The 26,733-nt window shown below is 35.0% G+C and overlaps 4 protein-coding genes across 5 annotated transcripts; 1 reads left to right on the top strand and 3 right to left on the bottom strand.

Annotated features, from left to right (window-relative positions):
- Window positions 1–2: 2 nt before the first annotated feature.
- LOC129804383 (ubiquinone biosynthesis protein COQ4 homolog, mitochondrial-like) lies at window positions 3–12,830 on the bottom strand. The gene is made up of 5 exons (XM_055851640.1): window positions 12,477–12,830; window positions 3,802–3,945; window positions 602–806; window positions 317–540; window positions 3–240 (listed from the first exon to the last, which is right to left on the bottom strand). The coding sequence occupies exons 1-5, from the start codon at window positions 12,758–12,760 to the stop codon at window positions 60–62; spliced, it is 1,038 nt and encodes a 345-aa protein (XP_055707615.1). The 5' UTR covers window positions 12,761–12,830; the 3' UTR covers window positions 3–59.
- Window positions 4,721–7,267, bottom strand: LOC129804370 (akirin). Its single transcript, XM_055851624.1, has 3 exons — window positions 7,058–7,267; window positions 6,840–6,928; window positions 4,721–6,765 (listed from the first exon to the last, which is right to left on the bottom strand). Exon 3 carries the CDS (start codon window positions 6,571–6,573, stop codon window positions 6,004–6,006), a length of 570 nt encoding a protein of 189 aa, XP_055707599.1. The 5' UTR covers window positions 6,574–6,765; window positions 6,840–6,928; window positions 7,058–7,267; the 3' UTR covers window positions 4,721–6,003.
- A 497-nt stretch (window positions 12,831–13,327) lies between the features above and the next one.
- LOC129804367 (SOSS complex subunit B homolog) lies at window positions 13,328–14,332 on the bottom strand. Of its 2 annotated transcripts, none has more exons than XM_055851620.1 (2): window positions 14,134–14,332; window positions 13,328–14,068 (listed from the first exon to the last, which is right to left on the bottom strand). In XM_055851620.1, the coding sequence occupies exon 2, from the start codon at window positions 14,053–14,055 to the stop codon at window positions 13,405–13,407; it is 651 nt and encodes a 216-aa protein (XP_055707595.1). In that variant the 5' UTR covers window positions 14,056–14,068; window positions 14,134–14,332; the 3' UTR covers window positions 13,328–13,404. The 2 variants fall into 2 exon arrangements, with proteins under 2 accessions (XP_055707595.1, XP_055707594.1); XM_055851619.1 differs by having other exon boundaries at window positions 14,204–14,332.
- Window positions 14,333–17,312: 2,980 nt separating this feature from the next.
- Window positions 17,313–19,105, top strand: LOC129804336 (RNA polymerase II-associated protein 3). The gene is made up of 3 exons (XM_055851548.1): window positions 17,313–17,535; window positions 17,610–18,191; window positions 18,268–19,105. Exons 1-3 carry the CDS (start codon window positions 17,377–17,379, stop codon window positions 19,003–19,005), a joined length of 1,479 nt encoding a protein of 492 aa, XP_055707523.1. The 5' UTR covers window positions 17,313–17,376; the 3' UTR covers window positions 19,006–19,105.
- Window positions 19,106–26,733: the final 7,628 nt, after the last annotated feature.

Genomic DNA, 26,733 nt, shown 5'->3' with positions numbered 1-26,733 from the left:
AATTTTTAGTACTACTAAAATGTCGCCTTTATTTGAATTTCCCTCCATAACCCTAACGACTACTTTTCAGACTTTCCAGATATCACATCAATTTCTAGGATTTTTATGTTCAATTCGCTCCTCATCTCCTCAATTTTCTGCTCCCAGCGTTTTTCCCAGTAAACCGACATCAAAGGCTTCACAGATTTCCCCACAGAAATTGCCCACGGCAAATAATGCCTGACGTACATTTTCCTTTGCCTTTAAAAAAAAACACAATAAATAACAATTAATTACCGCTTTTTGCGGTACTCTTGAGGTCTTGAGGGATTTTTACTTTGGTCTCAGTCGTGCTGCTCCAAATACAGCTCCACCCCAGCACATTGGCAGTCCAGTATTTATCGCTTCCACCCATTTTACCGCAACCTCTCCCAACATATTTGTTGGCATTCCCAGTATTGTGTGAATAAGATCATGAGATTCACGATATCTGGTCATCACATAGGCCAAATTTGCATCATCCATAAATCTCACCTCCATTCTAGAATCTGGAGTCACTTTCTGCAAAAAGACAAAATGTCACCCATTTCCCCCAAGATAAACTTTATCATATTTGGATTACATTGTCACTGAGGAATTTCCAGTAGTGATAGCCAAAAGTGTCCATTGGTAAATTTTCCAGTCTCTCGAGGTCCACAGTCTGTGAATTGATACGAGGCATATCATCGAGAATCTGGAGACCTTCTTCGCAAGATTTCATCTCTTTGTAAATTCGCCCCAGGGCCACTTCGCCCGTGGTTTCTCCCAAACACGCTATCATATCGTGCCTGGGTTGAGGAAAAAATCCCATTAGAGCACGAATGAAATCACCTATTGAAAGTGTAATTGGGCATTTCTGGGGAAAAAATCTCCCAAGTGCTGAATAAACTTCCAAATCGGAGATCAACCTTGTTGAAAAATTGCGAGAAATGCTGTTCTACAGGTCGTGTGTAAAATATTAGACGCAAGGTGCAATTCACGAGGATAAAAAAAACCACAGATTTTGATATTAATCGAATCTGTAAATTTGTGTAATTTTAATTAATTGAAAAGAACTTTGAGATTAAGAGTTCTTAATAAGCAGAAAATATATTTATTAAAACAAATAAAAAATCTCTATAATCCGTTGTTGTGAATTTTCGAGTCCGCAGCATATGCAAGCCAATTTTACGACTTTTTATCAAAAAAATTAATCAAAATCATACAAACAATACCCTACACAGTAAAAAAATGTGTAAAATTTTACTACTATAATAGTGCAAAATCGACGATTTTAGTTGTTTAAATTAAAAATGTTTAAAAAATACACAACAGTTTGGTAATTTTTTGTCACGTGATTGAAAATTACCACTATTATAGTTCCAAATTTTCAACAATATTGTTTAATTCGAAAATGTTGAAAATTTGACACCATTATAGTGGTAATTTTTGACATTTTACTACTGTAATAGTGGTAAAAAAATTTTCAACAATGTTTTTTGTGCAGTAAAAGTGTTGAAAAATTCTAAAAACTACCACTATTATAGTGTGAAAAAATACACAACTTTATGGTATTTTTTGTCACATGATCAAAAATTAACACTATTATAGTATAATTTTTCACACTATTATAGTGTGAAGCCGTGTGTATTTCAACCAAAGTTGTTGAATATTTAAACAAATGTTGTTGAATTTTTAAACAAAAGTTATGTAAAAATTGTTGAATTTCCATTTAAGACTTATACTTCAGTCGAGATGCATTTCGATGGGCAAAGGTCATATAGAACATCAAATATTTATAAGTATAATAAATATATCGTAAAGATTCAAGCATCAGATGTAAGCATCTCACATTAGGGGGGATCCTGAGACAGCAAAAAACATTCCATATGTCTAAAAAAAGCAAAAATTCAACATATATGTAGAATTCAACAATTTTTGAGTTTACACACAAAAATTCAACAATTTTTAAATTCACCAACTCCAAATTCAACAACTTGAAATTCAACAACTGTAAATTAAACAATTTTTAATTAAACATTTTTTTCCAAATTTAACACTATAAGTGGTGTGAAAGATTACACACTATAATAGTGGTAATTTTTTTTACTGTGTAGATTTGTACAAATTATCAATAAAATTTTGATTTTTTATCGATTCTAATAAGTCCAGAAAAATTGTTTTTCACAGAATATGGTAAGAATTAACCTACTACTCAGTGCATTTGAAGGGCTTCTCTGTCGCATTAACACAAAATCCACGTACCCATTATTCTCAACTCATAATGTAAATGTTACGATTTTTAATTAACTACTTCAACTAAACTGTTCACAGTTAGAAAACTAATAACCAATTGTTTTCGAAAAACAATAGTATATTGTTCCTATTCCTAAGCTATATTTTGATTTTGCTTGATCCAATCGGTAAAAGAATTGTTCAAAAGTTCAAACAACTTCTGATCCGTAAACGGTAAATGATGCTAATACTGTAAGTTATATATCGTCGGTTGCATCGACCGCTGTCGTATCTGAATTTCTTTTGTGTCAGCATTTTACACAAGAAGAGTCGCCTGTATTGTAGCTTTCGCTAAATGCAAATATACAAAGCAAATTCAGATATGACAACAGCCAACGCAACTGACGATATGTACATATTGGGTCCCGGTAAAAATCCCGAAAGCCAAAATCCCAAATTCTTAAAAGTGTCATAGCTACTCCCACGATTGCACCCGCGCTTGCTGGAGGCAAAGGGAAATATTCTGTGTCTTGGGAAATTATTCTAAACATCTTCCTCCACGAAAATCCCTTTCAGGATTTTGAACATTTGGAATTTTGGCTTTCGGGATTTTGGCTGCCACCGGTACATATTAGGTCGCTTATTCGGATAATAGGAGTTATAAAGATGGTAATGGGAGACAAAAGGACACGATGTCGGCTTAGTTATTCATCGGTTGGATTTTTTTTTTAAATTTAATTAACGTTTCTGCAATTTTTCCCTGTCGCCGCGCGCCCGAGAAGCCTGATGATGATGATGATTAACGTTTCGAAAATAAATATTACTAAGATTTTTCTTTCATTTTAACTGCTCGAACTCCAAGAGTTTTCCCAATCGAGTTTTTTTTCAATTTCTCTCCATCCTGGCTTCTAAACGGTAAAATGATCAGTGATAAGCTTATGGTAGCTGAGATTCTTTACAGGCGACCTCGAAATGCGTGCAACTCGGGGTGCTTGCAATTGCAACTCGGAATACGTGAAAATTCGATTGTGAGTTGAATTTTGGGGGTAAAGAATCGAATTCAATAACCACCTGGGATTTTACATATTTTCGCACTATATATTAAATATTTTCGTGGTCTTACAGCTCTATCGTCCGATTTTGGTATTAAACTTTATGATACTAAATCAGTTCGTAAAATCTTTATAAATAATTTCTCTTTACAAATTTCTTAAAATGTGCATGTAATGTTTTTCAGTGTTTAAATTTTAATTTTTTGCTCTTTTCCAAGACTAATTTGTTGAGTATCCTACCCTACCCAACCGCGGTTTCTCATTTGACCGAAAAACGACCAAAAAACGGTCGGTAGATTTAGTGTTAAATCAAGTCCTTTATAGAGAATTTTGAAACATTGGTACAATTTTTTTGTCCGGCACTGTAACTTAGGGTTAACTAAAATTTATCTTTTTAAGAGCACCTAATATTTCAACCAAGCCCTGTAGACAAAATTCAATAGGAATTTTTAAGAGCACTTTTAATACGACTTGGCAATTCAAGAGCAAGAGCGATAAATAAGAAATTCGTTCTTACCTTCTGGGATCAAGCAGAGCAGCCACTGAGGATCCAATTGAGAGAATTCTCTTCTGCGTCTCAGTCAGAGGAATTTTTCTCAATTGAAAATTCTCCCCAAAAGATCCCGTGGACTCCACAGAAAACCTCCTACATCCCTGCACATGCCTCAAGAGCAAAATTCTCCTGAAAGAAATCCAATTGAGTAATAAAAGAAAAATTCCAGATAGAACGAACACTGAGAAAAAAAGAGGGTGCGATTAACATTTTTTCCTCAGAAATTTAACACTTTTTAGGTCTTTTAAAATGTATCAATATTTTTTTATGTTAATTTTACACCTTTTTAAGGATAAAATCAACATGAAAAAGGATACCTTTAACACATAATACACCTAAAAAGGGTAATATTTACACCGATTTCGGATTAATACCGCAGGGTAAAACAAACATTTCCGGAATGCTATTTTGACTTTTTCGGATTTCTCTCAATGTAAAATTCATTCTGAGAAAAACTGATGAAAAGAGTCTATTAGGTATCCAAAGAGCCTTTTCTACCGAAAAATATTTCTTTTGGGGCATTCTTTTTGATTTCCTTCAGTGAAATATTCTCAAAAATCCAATAAAAAAAGAAAAGATAAAAAATCAAGTTCTACTGCGGTATCTTTATTGGTATTACATAGACTTATACTTAATAAGAATTTCATGATTTCTTTTTTTCACTTGTTTTTTTTGTATAATTATTAATTTTCATCATTTATTTATTTTTCTTCCTTTATAAAATAATTATATAGCAATTATTATGTTTGTTTTTTTTATGTGTGTAATCCATAAGAGTTAGGCACAAAACTACTACTTGTGGTATTTTTTTCTCTTGATTTCCTTTTTTTCATCTTTGCTGCAAAAATTCTTCAATTGCATTGATTATCATTTTTTCGGTTTCTTTTTATTTATTTATTAATAAAAATTATCGGCTTTCACATTCTCATTCTCTATAATTCTTTTCATTTTTAGCTGCTTTTTTATTGGTTTATCTTATATACTTTGTTGCATTCTTTTTTTGGACTATTCATCCATAAGATTCGCCATTGAGGGTTATTGTGAATTTTTTTTGTTATTTTATTTATTTATTTTTTGTTATTTTGAGGAGCAATTACGATTTTTGTTTGTAGTTTTTATTTCTCTCTTGATATTTCTCGTATGAAAATATTACTTTCTGATGTACAATATTTTTATTGTTTATTCTCAAAATAATTTAAAAAACAACTGCGGAACTTGCGTGCCTCTTCTGCCTTCGATAAACAATGAATTTTATGTCTAATGCACAATAACTTTTGTTTTGTAAAGATGTTTTTGGCATTTCAGTGAGAGTGAATGAAAGCGAGATCTAGTCATCTCGCTCTCTCTCATATGAAATTTTGAAAACATGTTTACAAATAAAATTTATTGTGCGTTGGGCATTAAAATAAAAAAATGTACCTATATGAAATGAAAAATAAATGGCCAATTGAAGATTTACATTATTAAAAAAAAATGGTAAATGGGCACAAGTCAGAAAATAATTTAAATTTAGCAATAATTTTTTTTCCACTCAATGTGGACAAGTTATTTTATATATTTTCTTTATTTTAGATTTATTTATATCAAAAAGTGTCTGTAATTTTAAGGTTGTCCTAAAATATTACTTTTGCTTATTCAATCCCAATTTTTTTTTCTTTTGGAGTCTTTCTAAATAATTCTTGTTTTTTTCTCTTGAATTTTGTTAAATCATTCCCTAAGTCTTTAAAAAAAAATCGGGATGATTTTTTTTAGAATTCAGCCTGCCCCCATCCATCCGAAAAACGAAAAAAAAACAAACTTCGTGGTTGTTCAAAGCTCATCCGGGAAAACGGATGGGAATCTTAACCCTATTTTGACTCACTAATTTCTAATTTATTTTTCTTTATTTTTTTTTTTAAATGTAATATTATCAATTTTTTACGCGATATTTCAATCTTCATTCTAATGTCTATAATGTTTTTTTGTAGAAAAAGTAACGAATTATGATTTTTTCTTCTTTTTTCTCTTTCTTTCTTTCTTCATAATCATTCAAAAAATGTTAAATGTATATTTTTATCCTCCAAAAATTATCCCCAGAGAACTTCCATTTAACAACTTCGATGTCTTTTGGGAGTTTTAACTGGGGGCGCGCTTCCCGGGGAGGCTTGAGAGGATTATGGTTGGGTTTTAGGAGAGGTAGCTTGGAGCCGCTTCGTAGCGTCTCTGAATCTGGTCATATGTGAATTTCACAAAGACATCATACTGCTCAGCCAGTTTTGATGTCAAAATGAGATCATACTGCTCACGGAGCTTCTCTTCTTGCTCCTTCAGCATGCGACTACATATCAATTGTACTTGTTTGAATGTGAAGAGAGCCTTATCTGGATTCTTCATTGTGGGCGGCGTATCTGGGCGCCTTGGGCTATCTGAACCCATTTCTGAACCACTCGATTCTGAATCCTGCATCCTCTCAATGGCCACAGCTGGCAATTGCTTCGTCCGGTGGAGTCTCTTGATCTCATCATGCACCGTCTGAGCCATTTTCTCGGGTGTGAGAATAGGATAGGAGGGTGTCTTGGCGAAGGGGGACGATGATGGTTCTGTAGCTGAGCATCCACAAGCAGCATCACGAACTGTAGGGCTGCTGCTCGTGCTGGCACTGGAATTAGCCCCATACGGACTGCATCGACGACGTTTCGATGGGCGCTGATTGATTGACTCCCAGTCGAGGGAACGTTTAAGAGTGGCACACGCCATTCAAATCACACACTTCTCTCTCTCTCTGTGCTCCACTTGGATCTGCTCCTGGCAGTCCTCTTGCAGAGTCCCCAATCAAACCCAAATCAAACAAAAAACCAACAAAAACCTCCCCACAAACCTCAAAGCAGCAAATGTCGGAAATAATATTTTGTTCCTCGCCTCAGTAACTCTTGTGCGTATTGGTGTTGCCTGCAAGATGTCGCACGTCAAAAAACCCCCATCTCACTTTACTTCACAACGCCCCATTCCACCTCTATTTTTACCTCAAATTGCTGTCCACGGCCTGCCTCAAACACCACCAAGACTATCCGGGAGATGATGACACAACAGTCTCAGGTCCAATAATGTGCCCCTGATATGGCAAAAAGGTCCCCAAAGTGGGTACAAAAAAAAAAAGGCTGTGTTGAGAACAAAAATGATTCGACCATATACAGAGCACACTAAGTTAATATATGGGTGGCTCAGCACAAATTTCACATACTCTTTTCACCACCATACACCACCCCAGTACACTTCCACCATGCACCCACGGTGTATCAGGACGTCCAGGATGGTCCCGGATGTAGAATTTGGCAGAGTTGATGAGGAATTTTCACACAAAAAGAACACCTTTTTTCTTTCTCACATAAATTTCCTTTTGCACACATGAAATTTGACAACTGGCGTCACATCGCACAGAACTGTGAGTCGCACAATACCGGAAGCTCCGGAACGGCCATATGCAATTCAAATTAGACGAAATTTATATAAGCCGGCGGCAAACGGCGGAAAAAGATGTACTAATTTAATTATTTAATTTTTTAAATTCATTACTTATTAAATGCGTTTCTTTTGAATATTGTTGCACATTGTAACAGCGAAACATTGGGAACCCCTTCATAGCCTCCAATTGAGTACAGCATTTTAGAACATACATTTTAATCAGACATGAGATAAGAAAAAATTGATGTTTTATGGCAAACGAAATGCCATTATTCATTTATTTTAGATTAAAAATAAGTAAATTAGGGGGAAATGGGGCACCTTTGAAATGAGTATTTTTTACCAATTTTTAAATAAAATTGAGCCTTAACGTGATATAATTTAGACGAGAAAATTGAGCCTTATCGTGATATAATTTAGGTTCTCAATTTAAATTGGGAATCTTAATTATATCACGATAAGGTTCAATTTCATTAAAAAAAATATGTGAAAAACCCCAATTTCAAAGGTGCCCCATTTCCCCCTAGTAATTTTGATAAGTAATTATTTTTTTATAATTTAAACTTGTCAAAACTTGTCTATATCACAAAAACATTGATATGAAAGATCGAGGTAAGCCTTTTTTGCCCAGTCCCAAATTCAAGGTGGGTTTGAAGAAAATCCTTTGGTACAACATATTTTATATGCATATTTTCTGGACCAAAGGAAACCGTGTGAAATGGCTTTAAGTACGATGTCCTATAAAAAATGTCCCCACCGATTCATATGAAATTCCTTAGGAAACTGAAAATGATTCTGGGAAATATCTGCGATCTCCTTATGAAATTTCTTCCTCTAAGCGAGGTATTTTTTTTCAGTGATTTAATACGTATTCCCATGGTTACAATCTTCGAGAATTTCTATGACAAAATTCCTGACACAAATAATGAAATTTCTGTTAAAATCCATAAGGAATATCAGAGGAAACAATCAATGGAAAATTCTCAAGGAATTCTTTGGGAATGGGAATTTCGTTGGAATTCTAATTACGAAAATTCGAACAGAATATTCTGTGATCTCGTTGGGAAATTCCCACATCCCAAAAGGGTAATTTCTTCAGTTATTCCCCTCAAATTTCCAATAAGGGAATTCTTGAAGATATTTGGGGGGAAATTCACTACGCAAACATTGACATTTCTGGGGCAAATTCTGAGAAATTTCAGAGGAAATAATCCACAGAAATTTTTCTAGGAATTCTCTGGGAATTCCCTAAGAAACTAACGAATTTTCCAAGACTGAAAATTCATAAAGAATTAATTGTGATTACCTTTGGAAATTTTCACAGCTCTATAGAGTAATTTCTCAAGATATTCCCAACTTGGGAAGTGTACGAGAATTTGTTGTCAAAATTCACTGCGGGTATATGGTGAAATTTTCGCAAAGAATCAATAGGAAAATTTCTCCTGGGACGCTTTTTTTGTGGCGACTCATGAATATTTGCATATATACGTGCAGAAGATTTCTCTAAAATAATTTAAACGTTACAGAAACGCTGCAATTATGCAAAACTTTATGGCTTCAATTTTCAGCATCTTTTGCATTTTTGTGCATCCTGATCCCGGGTTCCATTGTAATAAATTGAGTGCTCAAATGAAAACAAAGAAAAATCATATGAGTAATAAAACGGTGGTAAGCAGGAAAACCAATCCTGGGTATCTTTTTTTTATAAGACTGTTCAAGTTCAAAAGGCTCTATAACTGTGTTATCACACTTGCACATTAAAATTTTAATATGATTCACATTAATTGTCGCTGGTGAGACTCCAAATGTGTAATTCGGGTGTTTGTATCATTTTATATTCAAAATTTGATCTACTTGTTGATAAAAAGGTAAACTTGGCCCGCAAAATTTGATATAAATTGATTTATAGCATTAATGCGAAAAATTAATGCGATTTTCTCTTTAATTTTTTAATGTGAAAAATATTTACGTTTTAGGTAAATTTAAACTTATTTTTGCAGGCCAAGTCCACTTTTTTATCAATAAATAGAAAAACCCCAAATATTAAGTGACTCGAAGACACAAATAACATATTTGGACGCTCACAAGCGACAATTAATGTGAAACACATTAAAATTTTAATGTGCAAGTGTGATAACGCCGTAAGAGTTGGACTTTTTATGTCTGTCGAGAACTGCAAGATTGAAGATTTGACAGCGCTCAACAACATGGCTATATGCACCTATATGTCTATGAATAATCAATCATGAACTTGGATCCTAACCCGAAAATAAAATTATTTTTGAAAACTATTTCACATTTTCAACGAATTATTTTTTCTAACACGTGTTCTATTTTGTAAGTAATGCAAGATATTTTGCAAAAAAAAAACAATTAATAGAAAGCAATGAAAATTTTCAAAAGAATTATTCTGGGGAGACGATTCAACCTTCAAGGTCGACACGTGTTTCAATTACTTTACAAAGATCGTAGTGTTTTTTTTTTAATATCATTAATAAAATATTTTTTACTTCCATAAATAGTCCAGCATTGTTAGACTCCATAATATTTTTAATTAAACACTCCGTTTAACTACGTCCACTCTCTTACGGTGCTATCACACTAGGATTTTTCACGTTTTAATTTTAAATTAAATTGAACCAATTGAGCATTAAGATTTCTAGAATTTACTTGAAAATTCTCAGTCAGGACACAGTTTGCAAGAAATTTGCTCAATTTTAAATAATACCGCGAGATTTTTGATTGTGAATGATTCCGGAAAATGTGTGATAGTACTTAAAATGTATTATAAGTCACTTATCTGTTATTCAGAAGGTTCTCCAAAGCCAGAAAAAAATATTTGTAAGCAAAGTGATCATGCAGCAACTCTCATATAGTCTTATTGAAAATCTGTATGATGTCGTCCCAACTCCCAACTGAAATTTCTTAACATAACAATCTACTTCGAATGGATTTGGAGGAATTTAATGAATTACTCCCGATACTTAAGCTTCACTTCATGCAAGTTTATCACTAAAACACTACTTATTTTTTATTTTCGCCACAAATAATATTAATTACGAGTAAATAAATTTAATTAGATCAATTTTCTTCAAAATACTACTTATTTAACTGCAATAAAATTGATGTTATTGAGCAATTTTAACATTTTAATTTGCTGAATTCATATTTTATTTTTTTATTTATTTATTTGAGCAAGCACATTTATGCTATTTTAACATATTTAAACAGGTTTTTCTGGACCAAGTATTAGTATTTATTAATAAATAAGTGAAGATCTATCAATTCAATTGGTTTTTAGTGCAAAATAACGCAAAGGAACAAATCATCTGAAAATTAAATTGAATTTACAAATTGAAAAAATCCTAGTGTTCCTACTGGACGGTTGGGCGTCCAGTCCAAGTCTGACAGTCGCTTGGTTTTCGTCCATCTTTGTCTGTCCAATTTGCCCTCTCTATAATTGTTATAAGGGTTAAAGGTATCGTCCCCCGTCTCGTCTGTTGTCCATACATTTAAATTGTAAGATTATTCTTTAATTAGTTTACTTTGTAATAAGAATTCAAAAATTTTAATTAAATTTTATATCTTTCTTAAAATGGCAAAAAGTGGTTTTCCATACTTTTTTTTATAATAATTTCTTCTTTTTCCAAGTGCAATTGGATTTTTTTAGTACGAAATTAATTATTAAGTTTTTTATTGCACAATTATGTAAAAGGACTAGAACTTTCATTTTTCATTAATAAAAGTCGTTCGTATAAGACTGCCGCCGGCCGCCGCACGCCGTCCAACTAGAATTTACTATACCAAAACAACGGCCAATTCGGAAATTTCTTTGTGTTGTTTTCCGAAAAATTTCGAGTACACTGGCCTAATTCAAATCAAATAACTTTTCCGTTTATATAGTTTTCCACCTGATAAAACTGCGACATAAAAAGCTGCGATGAAAAATAAATGATAAGACAATACTTAAAACCGTCTGTGTAAATAAAATTCTTGAAATCGTGATAATGGTAACTGCCACAGAGTTGGATTTACATAGAGTGGAAAAGTAAAAGGGCCAATTGAGTAAATAATATAGTATATTTCACCTATATAGAGTCTATTTACTAAATACATCCAGAGAAGAGACTTTTGCAATATCTCTCCCTGCCACATAAATCGCTCGTGGTAATTTTCCTTGGTCGTAAAAAGAGTATACAATAAATTACAAAGTGTGAATGGCATCGAAAACATATTAGTATCTCACTAAATGAGAAAATATATTGTATTTTTCAGGAAAGCAGAATGATTTTCGAATAATTCTAGGTATTTCTTTTTCTTCACTAATAAAAATCGTCTTGATAATTTATTTACACAATTTTTTGTAGTTAGAAGTTTTTTTTCCTCCCATGGGAGAGAGGGTACACCTTTGGTATGACACTTAAGTGGGGGAGGGGCACTGTGGAGAGAGGCAGCTTCCCTATAGGATGAATTTCCTGGAGAAGCTATTAGCCCTTCGCTACACTGCCTCAATCTTCTCTGGGAGGATCTTTCGTGGCGTGTCTTTGGGTCGGAATGTGACGTAGGTGTAGAGGAGACTGGCCAGGACACTGATATTGATTCCAATGCAATTTAGCCAGGAAAAGACGTAATCCCCACCGACAAACATCCCCAGGTAGGTAACACTGATGTTCTTGAGGCATCCCACGATGGTTGTCGTCAAGGCTGAATTGTACTGGGTACAGAGAATTGTGCTGTAGCTCAGGATGAAGCCCATAATGCAGGACAGTAGGAACTGAACGGAGAAGAGGGGATCAGACCACATGGGGAAATTAAAGGATTTCCCAAGATCTCCAACAGCCCATGTGATAATCAGAGCTGGGAGGATCATGTAGAGGGAATTGTAGTACATCAGTCCATATTTTCCCATATCTACACTCTCCAGCTTCTTCTTCACGTACACACCATTGGCGGCCGTGAGGGCATTTGTGATCATTATGAAGGTATACCCCTCCATATTGAAGCTGAGATCATCACTGGCCGCCAAAAGAGCTCCTCCTATCATTGCATAAACACTAACTTGAACAGGAATGCTTGGTCTAACACCCAGAACTTTTAGCTCCAGGAGCATCGTCATGAGGATGGAAAAGCGTCTGAGGGCAGCAAACATGGGCAGACTGAGAGCTTGAGTGCCGCCCAAGCCAAAAATCATATTTCCCATGTACAGCAGGGGCAGAGGAAAAATTTTTCTAGGCGTATCCCTAGCCATATCAGGAAACGTCAGTACACCACTCTTCTTCGCCACGTACAGCACAACAATTCCAGCCAACATCTGACCCAGACTCAGTACCAGGAATGATGGAAAGTGGTAGGATGTGAGGACACTCTTATTCACCACAGTTATCATAAGGGATGCCACCCCATAGAACACAGCACTGCCCACCTTCTTCAAGTACAATGCTCCAGCATTGTTGGCATCATCTTCCCCCAGGAGTGGTGTCATCTTTTTTTTTGTTGTTGTGCACTTGGGATATTCCGGGAAAAAAAACCCACCACGATGGCAATCACAATCTCAACCCAAATTTACACACAATTTACCCCAAATTTTCACTAAACCCACTATCTTATGGGATACCCTGACTAAATCTGCATCGTATGCACTAACACTCTGCACAAACTGGCCAGTGAGACAGCCCGGAAAAGCTTCCGTAGAAATTTATCAAACATTCCGCACGGCACTTTTTGACACATTGGCCATTTTGACATGTTTACGCGCGCCGACCGCCCCTCTCACGACGACCAAATCCAAAATATTGAGTAATCGCTAAATATACAGTACATTTGATGGATTTACCTCAATGCCATTGATTCGTCTTTGTCTATCCTTGAAGAATCACCACTTTTTGCACCTAGACAATACCTTGTCTTCTTCTATGAAGCGTTTTTTGCAAGCACTACTGCGATCGGCATTGACATTCCGAAAAAGAGTGGGGAGATGTTTGCACTCCTTTCCGGAATATTTATGGTGAATTTTCCATTCGCGGGAGATTTGAAAATAAAAATGCGGAAATGTGATGTGAAAATGGGAATTCCCTTTGTATATATTTGTCCATAAATAGATAATAATCCCGACACATCATCTCACCACTACCTCCTGTCTCCCTTGACACTCCCCCGGCCGCCACTGCTGCGTCCTGTGCGTATCTTGGACTTTGTCTCGCCACTGCTCAAACGGGTGGCTTTTGAGGCACTCACAGACCCACTTCCACTACTCCCAGCCGCCCCACTGCCCCCATTGCTACCAGTGGCTGTTGTCTGAGATGTACCCTGACTGGCCGGAACGGTTCGTGTGACTGTTGATGTTCCATTGTTGCTGCTGCCACTATTAGTGGCTGGTCCCAGATTTGCTCCATTGTTCACAATCATCTGCGGTTGACTGATGACTGCAAGGCTGGGATTGGGTTCACTCATATTCAGCTGCTCGTTGAATGTCAAGCAAAAATCCCCAATTTTGTGAATGTCCCCATTCTTTCCCGAGTACAGCGTCAAACACTGTCTCCAGATGGATGCATACCCCTTGGTCAGTCGTACAATATCCCCGGGTATTAGTAGCTTCCCAGGCTCATCCCAAATTGACAAATTTATGCATCCCGTGGGATCAGCAATCTTAAATGTTCGCACTTCGCGATTCTCCTTTGTCACCGTAGCTGCTCCCACTTCCAGCACAATAAACACCACATTGATGTTCTTCAGGCCCGCACGGATATCCTTAATGGCTGTACAGTCCGTAGTGAACATTTTCCAAGAAAAACTGAAAGAGAACAGAAAAGAAAAACACTTTAGTTGTCGCGCTGTGACCTTCTCCCACAGACTCACATTTGCTTTCTTTCTCAATTTTCCTCTATATTTACAGCTCCTGCGTTATCTAAATCCCCGCCTGGCTCACCAGTGGTCCATATTGTGTCTGAATTATTGAAAATAGTAGATGATTTTGGTCTGGAAATCCCTCAAAATTGTCCCTGCCTGACGTTCTGTCCAAGTCCGCAGCCACTGAGAAACCCCTTCGAAGAAACTTTCTTTATGTTGGGAAAATAATTGGAGAAGTCCATGAGATAATTTTAAGAATTATCTGATGAATTTCCAAGCTGAAGGTGCTGTTTATAGGGACTGCAAAGGAGGCCAAAAAGTGTGTTGCATTTGTGGTCAGTCGGGTCAGTCGCCAGGATTTGAAAAAACTGTCGTTAAAACTACTTTTTAACTTTCGACCCTTTTTTGACCATTAACCCTTTAACTTTTTACGGACTGAAAATCAACAAAAAAAATTAAACTGAGAAACATAATCAATGATAAGTTTTACATTTAACCTTGGAAAGTCCAATAGAGTCTGATTCGGTGTATTTTGTGCCTCCATGAACGATAGGGACAAAAATAGCCCAAAAATTTAAGTATTTTTTCTGACAATACCAATGAATAATATTTTTCGCTTTAATGAAAAATATTACGTATAAGTATTGTAGTCTTTATTGCCAAAAGGGTTTTGTTTAAAAAAATTGGAAGTATAAAAAATAAATAAAATCAATTATGAATTTGAGAATTTAAAAATTCGCCATTTTTTAGCTTAAATATTTACTACATAGCAAATAGCTAAAGCTTGCAAAAAATATTCTATATTCCTTTAACCTTCTACTTTACAATAATGTACAAACATAACCCAAACGGCAATTTTGAGGAAGATTACTGTTGGATGTATGTATTCTGGATCCAAAAATGGGTCCTGTGACGGTCGTCAGAGCGTCGAATGACCGAAAGTGGGGAATAATATGACGGTTATTACGAAAGTCACTTGGCGTCGTAATAACTCTGAGACTACTCGCCCACGACTAAAATATGACGCGCCAAAATGGGCTCTTCCAATGACTTCCAGTGTCCCTATAAATAATCTTCCCCTCGCTGCGTATGTCTGAGGGGAAATTTCACTTGTCAAATATGGCAAATAGAATTACAATAGAGTCTCCTAAATTCGAACGCTCGGGGGGTATTTTTGACATTTCTCACCTCCCAAATTCGAACGATTTTTTCAAAACTAACGAAATTTGTGTGAGATTAAATTGTACTTTGAATCAAATTCTCATACTTTCTCGCAAGTTTTTGTGGTAACATACTTCCTTTTCATTTTACACGACTATAATGTATGTAAACATTCAGGAAGAAGCACATAAATATGATTTTCATTCATCTAGAATACGGACCTTCTAACATAACCTCACAATTGACATTTTGAATCCAAACGGCGCGGCGTTCGAATTTGAGAGATTCAGATTTGAGATACTCTACTTTACTGTATTCATGCTGTGAATTCGCAAAGTAGTTGGCAATTTCGCGTGTTTTCTCAATAATATTATAGTGTAACATTAGGAGGAAAAACTCCTCTAGTAGAGAAATGTGTTGTGATTTAGAAAAAGAAAATGCCGACAAAAATTATGCAAAAATAAGGCAGTGTTTTGGTCGATAAATACCCGGACAATTTTCATGGAAAATTAATTTTCGTTATTCAGGTGTTTGCTCCTGTCTCAGGAGTATTGTGTGATAAAAATCTTGTGTCTAAAAATCCTACTTAGTGAAAATTTTAAAAGATTTTTGTGCGTTGTTGCCATCCAGCTGGAATATTTTCGACATGTCGGGCGGCTCATTCAGCAATAGTCGAATGAGAAAAATATTCGCAAATGTGAGTAGTGAAATTGGAACAAATTGACCAAAATTCCATAAAAAGTAGCAAAAAACAATAAAATATGTGAAGAATTAATGAGAAAACGGTGTCTAAGGTGATAGTATAGTACAAAATTGTGGAGTGCATTTGATTTTTTCATTGAGAGTACGTACGTCGATTTCGCACATATGCGGTAGAGAAGGATGGCAAGTGCACTGTTTTTGGCGCGTCATTTTTTCGTACGGAAAAGGATCGTAATTTGGATTTTGGAGTCGTTTTTATTACTTCATGTTAGAGTAAATTTTAAGCCCGTAAAATAACTAATGTATTACTAACTCAATTTTGAGTAATGCTCTGACTAAAATTCGACCCAAATACGACTAATTTTTAAGATTCTAGGAGTAATTTTTTGACCATTTCTTGTAGAAAAAAACCCAGTCATTTTTAAGTCGGAGTAATTATTTGCCCAGTGGGTATCAAAATGTAATTTAGCGTGTCAATCTGCTTGTACAGCTAGATTTTATCACAATAAGGCTCAATTTTATTTAAAAATAGGTGAAAAGTCCCAATTTCAATGGTGCCCCATTTTTAAAGGTGTCCCACTTCCCCTTATAAGTCCTAAGGGTCCTAAAGACGATTGGGTCACCGGTTTATGTTATTCTTGCTCTTGGTCTAATGTTATTTTTTGCTCTAAGTAAGAAGTAAAAAAATGATTTTTTCTGATCCTCAATTTTTGACCCTGTCAGGTTAAAGGCGTTAATGCAAAAACAAGATTTTCTTATAATTTTTGTCATAGAGCACTGTTAAGTGTTAAGACGTCCGTTTTACATTCTACAAGTCCTACAAGTTGCAAGCGTAAAATGCGGAAACGGAAAAGTGTAAAAATGAATAAAACACCCAGCGTCTTTTTCAGTGTTGCCAGATCCGAAAGTAGAAATGATTTTTCCTTTATAAGGTTCCTCTTCTTCCTGCTAATTTGTCTTCTCAAAAATCAAATAATTCCTTGAATTTACAGTTTTTTCGCTTAAAGCACTCTGAATGAAGCGATTAAAAAACCTCTTTAAAATCTTGGAAAAGTTTTATGGGTCTCTATTAGAAAAAGTTAGAATAAAACAAGAAAGAAAAACAACTTATTAGATTAATACCAATATTTGTACAGTTATTTAAATTCTTGTTTAGATTTGATGAAGATGACGAGCATGACGAGACTGCCTGATTTATCCTTTTTTAAAATAACTTTTTACACAAAAAAAAAAACAAAAAACAAAAAATCTCATACAAAAACCGTTGGCTGTTAATTTCAAAAACTGACAGCATTCAGCATTCTCAACAGCAGGGCGACCGCACTGCCCTCTGGGCTATATTTGCAGTTCCGCGGACGGAGACAAAAGACAACAAAAATAGTGCAAAAAATGGCAGATGTGAGAAAACAGCTGGAAATTAAGCAAGCAGCCGAGTACAACTGTGAGGAATTGAAGCGAAAGTTTAAAGATGTGCTGGAGTTCCAGCGGCAGATGAAGGAAACGGAGAAATTGGTGAAAACGGGCAGTTCAGATTCGGTGGAAAATAAGGTTAGGTTCACTCGAGAAATTTCCATTGTTTTCTCCTGTGAGACATTTTTTCTCTGTTTATTCTCTGTTTCCAGGACATCAAAGTGCCAGTGCGCAGCCAGTTGAGGGTGATGCCAACGGAGGATGATGATGCAAAAGATCCCCACACTCTTGCCAATGGGATGAAAGAGAAGGGGAACAAATGTGTCAAATTGGAGCAATACGAGGAAGCTCTTTCTCACTATACAGCTGCCATTGAGACCTTTCCGGATGACCCTATTTACTATACAAATCGTGCTCTGTGCAATCTCAAGCTCGATCGTCAGAATAGGGCTATCGAGGACTGCAATATTGCTATTTCGCTGGACAGGAAATATGTGAAGGCTTTCTATCGGCGGATGCAGGCTAATGAGTCACTGGGAAACTGGGAAGCAGCTGTGAGGGATTGTGAGACAGTGATGAGACTGGATCCATCGATACATTCACTTAGTCGGCAGCTGAGTGATTTTAAGAAACGCCTGATGAAAGAAAGGAATCATACGTCACGCGATGAGATCAACAATAACAGGAAGCGCGAGGAATCATGGAGTGGAGTTCCTGGTAAGCCATGGAGTAGACTCGACAGGGAGGCTAAGGAAGTGGACTTTGTGGAAAAGAAACCCCATCTCAGATCAAAGGTAAATATTGTATTAATAATCCGGATAAGCCTGAATCAGATCAATGCATTGCGTCTGACCAATTTCTTTTATACAGAAACCGCTGAAGAGGATTGAAATTGTTGAGAATCATACGCGGCCTGAGCCAATTCCTGATCACATTGTCGATAAGCTCTTCAATAACTTCACCGGTGAGTACAGTGCTTCCTCCTCCTCTTCCCCTCCTTCAGCCTTCGATTATGGCCTCCCGGTGATGGCCTTGCCTTTTGCGCCGCGTCCGTCCACGAGTCAGGAAGTGGAGGATGATGTGTTTGATCATTTGGCCAAGTACAATGAGCAGAAGAAAGCTAAAGAGAGTCCTCCTCCGAGGCAAGAAATTGCCCCTGAATTGCCACCAAAGACCAAAAAAGTTGAACTTCCAACGCAGGAAGATTCAGCAGAAGCTGAGCTGGAGCAAGCAGTTCCAGAAGTTCCAGCGACAAATATCCAGTTCTGCAGCACCTGGAAGGATCTCACGGAGAAGACACGATGTGGGTATTTGGAGGCAATTGTGGGGGCAAATAGTGGTGTTATAAAGGCTCTGGGACCCCTCCTGGACAGTGTTCTGCTATCTCAATTGCTAGCCACGATGCAGAGGCACTTTGTGCAGAAGGAACTACCAGTACACAGTATTCTCGATGCTCTGGCCACAAATAGCGAAATCAATATTCTGTCCATGTTCATGTCCACGTCAGATCGAAAGGCAATGGAGGAGTTGGTTGGGTACATGGGCAGAACAGAGGTGGACAAAAATATCATCGTGTCCATCCAGAAGGCCTTCAATATTGCTCAGTAGATCAAAAATTTAAAAAAAAAGACAGAAATTGAGAATCACCATCCAGTAATTTCAAGTCTTCTCTCTTTTAGAATCCTAAGTGTTACCTTCTTAGTTTTCCTGAATTTATGTTTTTGGTGAAATAAACACTGAAGTAAAAAAAATCTAATCGTTTATTTAAAAATTGGTGGCAAAACTGGCATGTTTCACAGGGAGTTCCAAATTAAGTGAAAACGGATTGAAAGAATTTGATATGAATTGCCTATCAATAGGAGTTATAAAATAATTTTTGAAATGCCCCTAAATGTAGGGTAAGTGTACCAAATTTCAGCCAGCTTGCAATTTCGGCCACCTTTTTTGTTCCTCGAATTTGCATGAATTTTTAGTTTTTGCGTACTTTAGAGGTTATACAATTCAAAAAATAACAAAAACTGTCGCTCCGACAACGAGATAATATGAAAAAGACATTGGAAGAATTCTGGAAGAGCAAATAACTATAGGAATGAAGGTGGCCGAAATAGGCCACGAAAGCTATGTCTACATTTTTATTCATTTTAAAAAGATAAAGAATGATTTTAGAGAAACTAAAGACGATAATTTGTCTACAAAGTTCCAAGCAACACTCCTTAAAAAGAAGTAATAAAAAAATCAATTTCTATTAAAAATATTACATTTCAAACTTGAGACTTTGGCGCTTGCATGCAAATATGCCGAAATTTGGCACACTTACCCTATGCATTTTTTCACGCGGTAAATTTGAAATACACTTTTCGTGAATGTTGGCGCTAAAAAGGCTGAAAAATTGGTGCAGAAAATGTTTTGCATACATCACGGCGATTCAATTTTTCTGTGTCACTGAAGTGAATTCGCGGGCTGTTTCGGTCTCGAGAATTTATTTGAAGGCGGAACTCCCTGTAATTTTGCACTACATCTCTCAAAAGATCCTCTAAAAGAGCCGAGGAGTTTTGGAGATCTCAGTGGCGCATTAGGCAAGAGCTCTTGGACGGACGAGGTCTCTGTCTCGACTCTTACAGTTGTGGGGAGTTCGAGTCCCGTCCAGTACAAGCAACTGAAGGTCAGGAAAGACATTCTCAATTGTGATAAAACGTAAAACGCGCACCGCTTTCACCCAACAACTCTGGGAGCATGGAAAAAGCATATACACTCACTACACCATGGGAAGGGGCGGTCTAGGACTTAGCAGATTCTTCCACTACGAGAACTGACATACACTCAGTCCCGGCATTAAGTCCTTCGGGATTATGCACCTGACGGAATTATGCACACACAATTATGCAAATTTGCCTACCATCGGGAGTCAATTTATGAAATCATTTTTGAAATACGCCTGAATGCATACTATGGCGCGACGCGGGAAATTTGAAAACATTTTGCTACTTTTTCAGAACAAAATTTTAATTTCTTTTTTTTAAGGTATTTTTTTTATTATTCTAACCATTTATTGAAGAACTCTGGCCATGTATTGTTTGTTAATGCATTTATATTGTTGAATTAGTTGAAACATTTGAATCTTTTTGTTTGAACTACTTTTATCGACTTTTACTCTGCGCGAAATTCGTTCAACGGTCAATTTATTCAAAAGAAAGCCCCTGTAGGTATGCAAATTTTCTCGATGCATAATGCCATTTCGCGCGTTTTTTTCGGTCCCGAAAATGTGCATAATGCCGGGATCTAGTGTATTGTAAAAATGATTACCTTGTACACTCAGTCCTGTCATTAACTCTTTGCGGACCGCAGCATATGCTGCAAGCCAATTTCACAATTTTTTAATCAAAAATATCTAAGCTCAGGAATTAATTGAGGTCCTACAAAAAATATCTTACATTTGGACATCCTTATAGTTTGTAATCATCCACAAGAATCAGATTTTTATCAGTTATGAATAATTAAAAAAAATCGTTTTTCACAGAACATTCATATGCTGCTTTGGGTACTCAGAGTCCCAAAAGAGACGAAAGAGTTAACTCTATCCGGACCGCAGCATATGCTGCAAGCCATTTTCACAATTTTTTAATCAAAAATATCTAAGCTCATCAGGAATTAATTTAAGTCTTACAGAAAATATCTTACATATGGACATCCTAAGAGTTTTTAATCATCCACAAGAATCGGATTTTTATCAATTCTGAATAATTAAAAGACACTGTTTTTCATAGAATATTCATATGCTGTTTTGGGTACTCAGAGTCCCAAAAGAGACGAAAGAGTTAACCCATTCAGTCAATGTACTAGAAATACTTAAGATAGAATGTTCATATATTGGGATTATAGTTTCCAACAGATTAATAGATGAATTTTTCGAAAAGAAAACAAAATCTATTATGGGGGCGCGGGGAGTCTTTTTCAAACATGTCTTTTAACGGTCGCTGAATTTAAATTCTGCGTATTAATTCATTACAAACTCTTTTGCATTAGATAGAGTAACTATCCAAGAAAACAAATTGGCAACTAGAGTTAAAATTAAGAAAGAGGAAAGAGGCCAATTTTAACAAATTCGACGGGATGTCGAATTTTCCGTCCGCCATTTTGAGCAAAAATTTTGCAGGACTTTCGGCGAAGCGAGAAAAGAACAATAAAATGTATTCCCATCTCTGTCGGACTATTTTTATCAAGTAATTGAAGAACAAAAGTAATTAAAAATCCATTCCCAACAACAATTCTGGCAACTATATTGCCTGGAAATAAATCATCTAAAATCACTCAATTTGCGTATGATGTATAATACCATGGTAAGGAATGGGTTAAGTACTTCGGGATTATGCACATACAATTATGCAAGTTTGCCTACCATTGGGAGTCAATTTATGAAATCATTTTTGAAATACGCCTGAATGTATACTATTTTGAGACGCGGGAAATTTGAAAACTTTTTTTTGCTACTTTTTCAGAAGAAAACTGTAATTTCTTTTATTAGGGTAAAATTTTTAAATATTGTAACCATTTATTGAAGAACTCTCTCCAAAAAGTATTGTTGTTTGATGAATTTCTATTAAAAAATTGAATCTTTTTGTTTGCACTACTTTTACTCCGTGCGAAATTCGTTCTACGGATTTTATTCAAAAGACTCCCCCTGTGGGTATGCAATTTTTCTCGATGCATAATCAGGGCCTCGGTGTTCTGTTCGTGCATAATGCCATTTCGCGCGTTTTTTCCGTTCCGAAAATGTGCAGAATGCAGGGACTGAGTGTATATATCTATATTTCGTCCAAACACTCCAAACATACTTTTTTGTTCAGGCCATCTGCCCTATATTTTGTCGTTTTAGTGTGAAAAAATTGATTTTTTCCATATATACTTTATAATACTTAATTCCCATAATATACTTTATTCACAAAAATAGGATCATCTCTTTTACAATTTTGAAAGAAAAAATAATAATAACGCTTTGAAACCACTCAGATGCTAATTTCACTACTTCTACTCGACCAAGACACTTAAAATAGGGTTTTAACTCTTTCGTCTAGCATATGAATATTCAGTGAAAAACAATGTTTTTTAATTATTCAGAACTGAGAAAAATTCAATTCTTGTGAATGATTACAAACTATAAGGATGTCCAAATATAAGATATGTTTTGCAGGATCTTAATTAATTCCTGAGTTTAGATATTTTTGATTAAAAAATGGCGCATTTGTCTCGCAGCATAATGCTGCGGTCCGGAAAGAGTTAAGTCAGATATTTCATGAAAAAAATTGGGTCAAATTCATTAAAGGAATATGGAAAAGGTATGTGATGTGAACTGTTTGAAGCCAGAGCGTGTACTAAGCTTGAAAACTTTCCCCTATGAGTTTTAAATTTGATTTTTTGAATATATTTATATATAAGAACTTTTTTTTACCAACTAATAATGTTTATTTCATCTATACAATATTGTATCGCATGTAAACTTGCAATTTTTATCGTGGTATCACACTAGGATTTCTTCAATTTGTAAATTCAAATTAATTTTCAGATGAAGTTCCTATGCATTATTTTGCATTAAAAATCATTTGAATTGATAGATTTTCGCTTATTTATGGATATTAACTAATATTTGGCCCACCAAAACATGTTTAAACATACTAAAATAGCATAAATGTGGTTGCTCAATTAAATTTGAACTCAGCAAATTAAAATATTAAAATTGCTCATTAATTTCAATTTTATTGCAGTTGAACAAGTAGCTTTTTGAATTTAATTGTTCTTATTAAATTTATTCACTATTAATTAATTATGTTGCCAAAAAATAAAATGAGTATACAGTGATTAGTGATAAACTTGTACGCGAGTGAAGCTTCAGTATCGGGAGTAATTTGCTGAGTACTTCCAAAGCAATTCGAAGGAAATTGTCGTGTCAAGAAATCACAGTTGGGATGACTTCATACAGATTTTCAGCAAGATTGTATGAGCACCCTCCTCCCTTTCTTCTGGCTTTGGGGATTCTTTTGCATAAAAGATAAGTGACTTATAAGACATTTTAAGTACTATCACACATTTTCCGGAGTCATTCACAATCAAAAATCTCGCGGCACTAGTTAAAATTGAGCAAATTCTTTACAAAATGTGTCCTGGCTGTGAGAATTTTCAAGTAAATTCTAGAAATCTTTGCTCAATTGGCTCAATTGAATTTAAAATTAAATTGTGAAAATCCTAGTGTGATAGCACCGTTAAGCATTTGTTGATGAATGAACATCTTATTATTTATTTATCTAAAAAATGACTGTACATTGTAAATATTTTTGTAGAGCGAATAAATAATAATAATAATAATTTGTACAAGCAAGGCTTAAGAAAGTTGTCCTTTAACCGCGTTTGGGTCTTCAACAGATCTGCATAAATTCTAAATACCCAAAAAAATAATCATTTTCTATCCAACAAAGGATCTAGCCGTTATATATTGTAACCCACTGCGACCTCTCTTTAAAGTTGGAGCAGTAAAAGGAAACATGCTACATAATTTGAGTTGGGAAGAAATACTAGAAAGAAAAATCACCCATCGTTAAGAAAAGTGGATGTTTTCGCATGACTTTTGACTTTTGCCATTTCAGACAATTCTCCGGGAATGAAGGGTGAGGAGGCTAGTGAGGGAATTTTTCATCATATAATTGAACTGTCGGGGATGTAGGGAGAAGCAGGGGAATAGAGACAATATTCCCTCACGGAAGGAACAAAAGAAGGAGAAAATGCAGAAAATTGCAAGTCTTTCCCGAGTGGCACTTCCGTCTGAACCATACAAACCACATGATTTTCATCCATTTTTTTTCGAGATTAAGTGGTCTACTCACAAAAATATAAAATCCAGAAGATGGTCAGGAATTTTTGAAATGTTTCTCGCTTTGGAATTTTTAATGGAATTTTTCTCGAAAAATCATGTGAATATTTTACATATTCTATTGATTTCATTAGAAATTTATTAGGGAAACGAGGCAGTCTTTATTGCTGTCCAACTTGTTGAGAGTTCAAAATAGAACAAGAGATGTTGCTGAAAAATTAATAGGGTTTGTAAAGTTACAAGTTAGCTAGAGTTACTCGTTTTATTGGCTTTCTACATCATGTCTGGCGGATTATTCTTTATTTTGAGTTTTAAACTTCATTTAATGAATAAACATTTGAAAAAAAATCTAAGCATTAGCCACATAAATTGAATATTTAATAACACTGTGCAACGATGATTTTGTCGCCGGGTTCTCATGCTACTTTTTCTATTGCTAGGGTCAAATGATTTACGAAAATACTTATCATTTTGATTTCATTTGGATTTTGCGACTGGTATTTACGAAAAACGGTTTTTTCCGTTTTTTGATACTTGGGTGCCTATATCTCCGAATCTACTGAACCGATTTATTTCTCACTAAGGAATAATTTGTTCTCCTTTAGATGCCCGATAAATCCTCTGAACAGATGAAGTTCGTACAACCGACACCAGGGGCGCTGTAGTCCCATAAATGTCAGAAAACATGTAAAAATCGAAATTTGTAGCAACTTTGATCAAGAATATCTCGAAAACTAAAACTGTTCTTAACAATCTTATTTATGGGCTTGATAGAGAATTTTATTAGCTACATTTTTGTTCATATACAACTTTTTGCTCAGATTATTTTTTAGCCTCGAAATAGAGGTTCAAACGAAAAATGAGCACCCAGCCAACTAGAGAAAACCCTCATTATTTCACACATTTTGACTTTTTCTTTTCAAGTTGAGGTAAATCCAGGATATTTTCATACTTTTTCTAAATTGCATAAGTTTAATAAATATATACATATTTTTTCTTTTACATCGGAAAATTTCTTAGCCCAAGATACACAGTCTCAAAGATGGCGTGACGCGCTTCATATTTCACTTGTGATTTTTGACAAAAATTTTAAAGTGCTCTATTTCGGGAAGAGGCCAAGATATTTTTTGCTATTTTTTTTTTAAATCTGACATGTAATTTTATTCTCTTTAAAGGCGTCTCCAAACTTTCCCCTATCATTGTAGGAAGCAACGTCAAAATAAAAAAAAGGCAATTTGTTTATGAAAATTGATTCTAGTGTATAGACACCATAAATCGACATACTTTTGATTTTTTTTAAATTAAAAAGTATATTATTAACATAAAAAACTACATTCCCTCAAAGAAAGAGGGTCCACTTTTTTGTTGAACTACTTAATTTTTTTTTTTTTGGAAATTCCCCAAAACAATTGAGTAGTTAAACTCAAAAATGGATAGACTTCTTTTCAGGGAGTATAGCACCACAATAGTATTTACCAAAAGGAAAAATATTGAAACTTTTGGATTTGGTATTTAAAAGAAAAAAAAGTTCAAATTTTTTTTTTGGTAAAAACAAAAGTTTTTCACATTTTTAGTACATATACGCTATTTTTTTTTAAAATGTTTTAGACTTTGATCACTTTACTTTTCGAAAAAAATACAGTACGACTCCAATAGAGTCAACACATGTCATGTCTGCAATATTCTAAGTTATTTTTCTTGTTGAAGTTACTATTTCACTCATTCAAAATTGACTCAGATTGTTACTCGACAAAAGTAGTTTAAAAGTTTGACATTAAATTTGAAATTTTACATATTTTTACATATTTTTCACTGTGTTTGAAATTTTTAGGAATTAATACTATCAGAGTCGTACTGGACTTTTTATTTATATATTTCGCAATAAAAGTCTAAAACATTTTCAAAATAGAGTATATGTGCCAAATATATGTTAAAGTTTTGTTTTTGACAAAAAAAAAATTTTTGGACTCTTTTTTTTAAATACCAAATCCAAAAGTTTCAATATTTTTCCTTTTGGTAAATACTATTGTGGTGCTATACTCCCTGAAAAGAAGTCTATCCATTTTTGAGTTTAACTACTCAATTGTTTTGGGGAATTTCCAAAAAAAAAAATTAAGTAGTTCAACAAAAAAGTGGACCCTCTTTCTTTGAGGGAATGTAGTTTTTTATGTTAATAATATACTTTTTAATTTAAAAAAAATCAAAAGTATGTCGATTTATGGTGTCTATACACTAGAATCAATTTTCATAAACAAATTGCCTTTTTTTTATTTTGACGTTGCTTCCTACAATGATAGGGGAAAGTTTGGAGACGCCTTTAAAGAGAATAAAATTACATGTCAGATTTAAAAAAAAAATAGCAAAAAATATCTTGGCCTCTTCCCGAAATAGAGCACTTTAAAATTTTTGTCAAAAATCACAAGTGAAATATGAAGCGCGTCACGCCATCTTTGAGACTGTGTATCTTGGGCTAAGAA

This window comes from Phlebotomus papatasi, chromosome 2 (genome assembly GCF_024763615.1).
Source record: "Phlebotomus papatasi isolate M1 chromosome 2, Ppap_2.1, whole genome shotgun sequence".
In the NCBI taxonomy this organism is placed as follows: domain Eukaryota; kingdom Metazoa; phylum Arthropoda; class Insecta; order Diptera; family Psychodidae; genus Phlebotomus; species Phlebotomus papatasi.
This window is presented reverse-complemented; position numbering and strand designations above follow the sequence as displayed.

What these genes read in the sequence shown, in the direction of transcription:
- LOC129804370 (XM_055851624.1), bottom strand. Translation starts at nt 6,573, where the DNA reads ATGGCGTGTGCCACTCTTAAACGTTCCCTCGACTGGGAGTCAATCAAT.
- LOC129804383 (XM_055851640.1), bottom strand. Translation starts at nt 12,760, where the DNA reads ATGACACCACTCCTGGGGGAAGATGATGCCAACAATGCTGGAGCATTG. An exon ending in CCTCTGCCCCTGCTGTACAT is followed by an intron (nt 3,946 to 12,476) that starts GGGAAATATGAT and finishes GCTCTTGAGGCA; the next exon opens with TGTGCAGGGATGTAGGAGGT. An exon ending in GGAAATTCCTCAGTGACAAT is followed by an intron (nt 541 to 601) that starts GTAATCCAAATA and finishes GTCTTTTTGCAG; the next exon opens with AAAGTGACTCCAGATTCTAG.
- LOC129804336 (XM_055851548.1), top strand. Translation starts at nt 17,377, where the DNA reads ATGGCAGATGTGAGAAAACAGCTGGAAATTAAGCAAGCAGCCGAGTAC. An exon ending in CAGATTCGGTGGAAAATAAG is followed by an intron (nt 17,536 to 17,609) that starts GTTAGGTTCACT and finishes CTCTGTTTCCAG; the next exon opens with GACATCAAAGTGCCAGTGCG. An exon ending in AACCCCATCTCAGATCAAAG is followed by an intron (nt 18,192 to 18,267) that starts GTAAATATTGTA and finishes TCTTTTATACAG; the next exon opens with AAACCGCTGAAGAGGATTGA.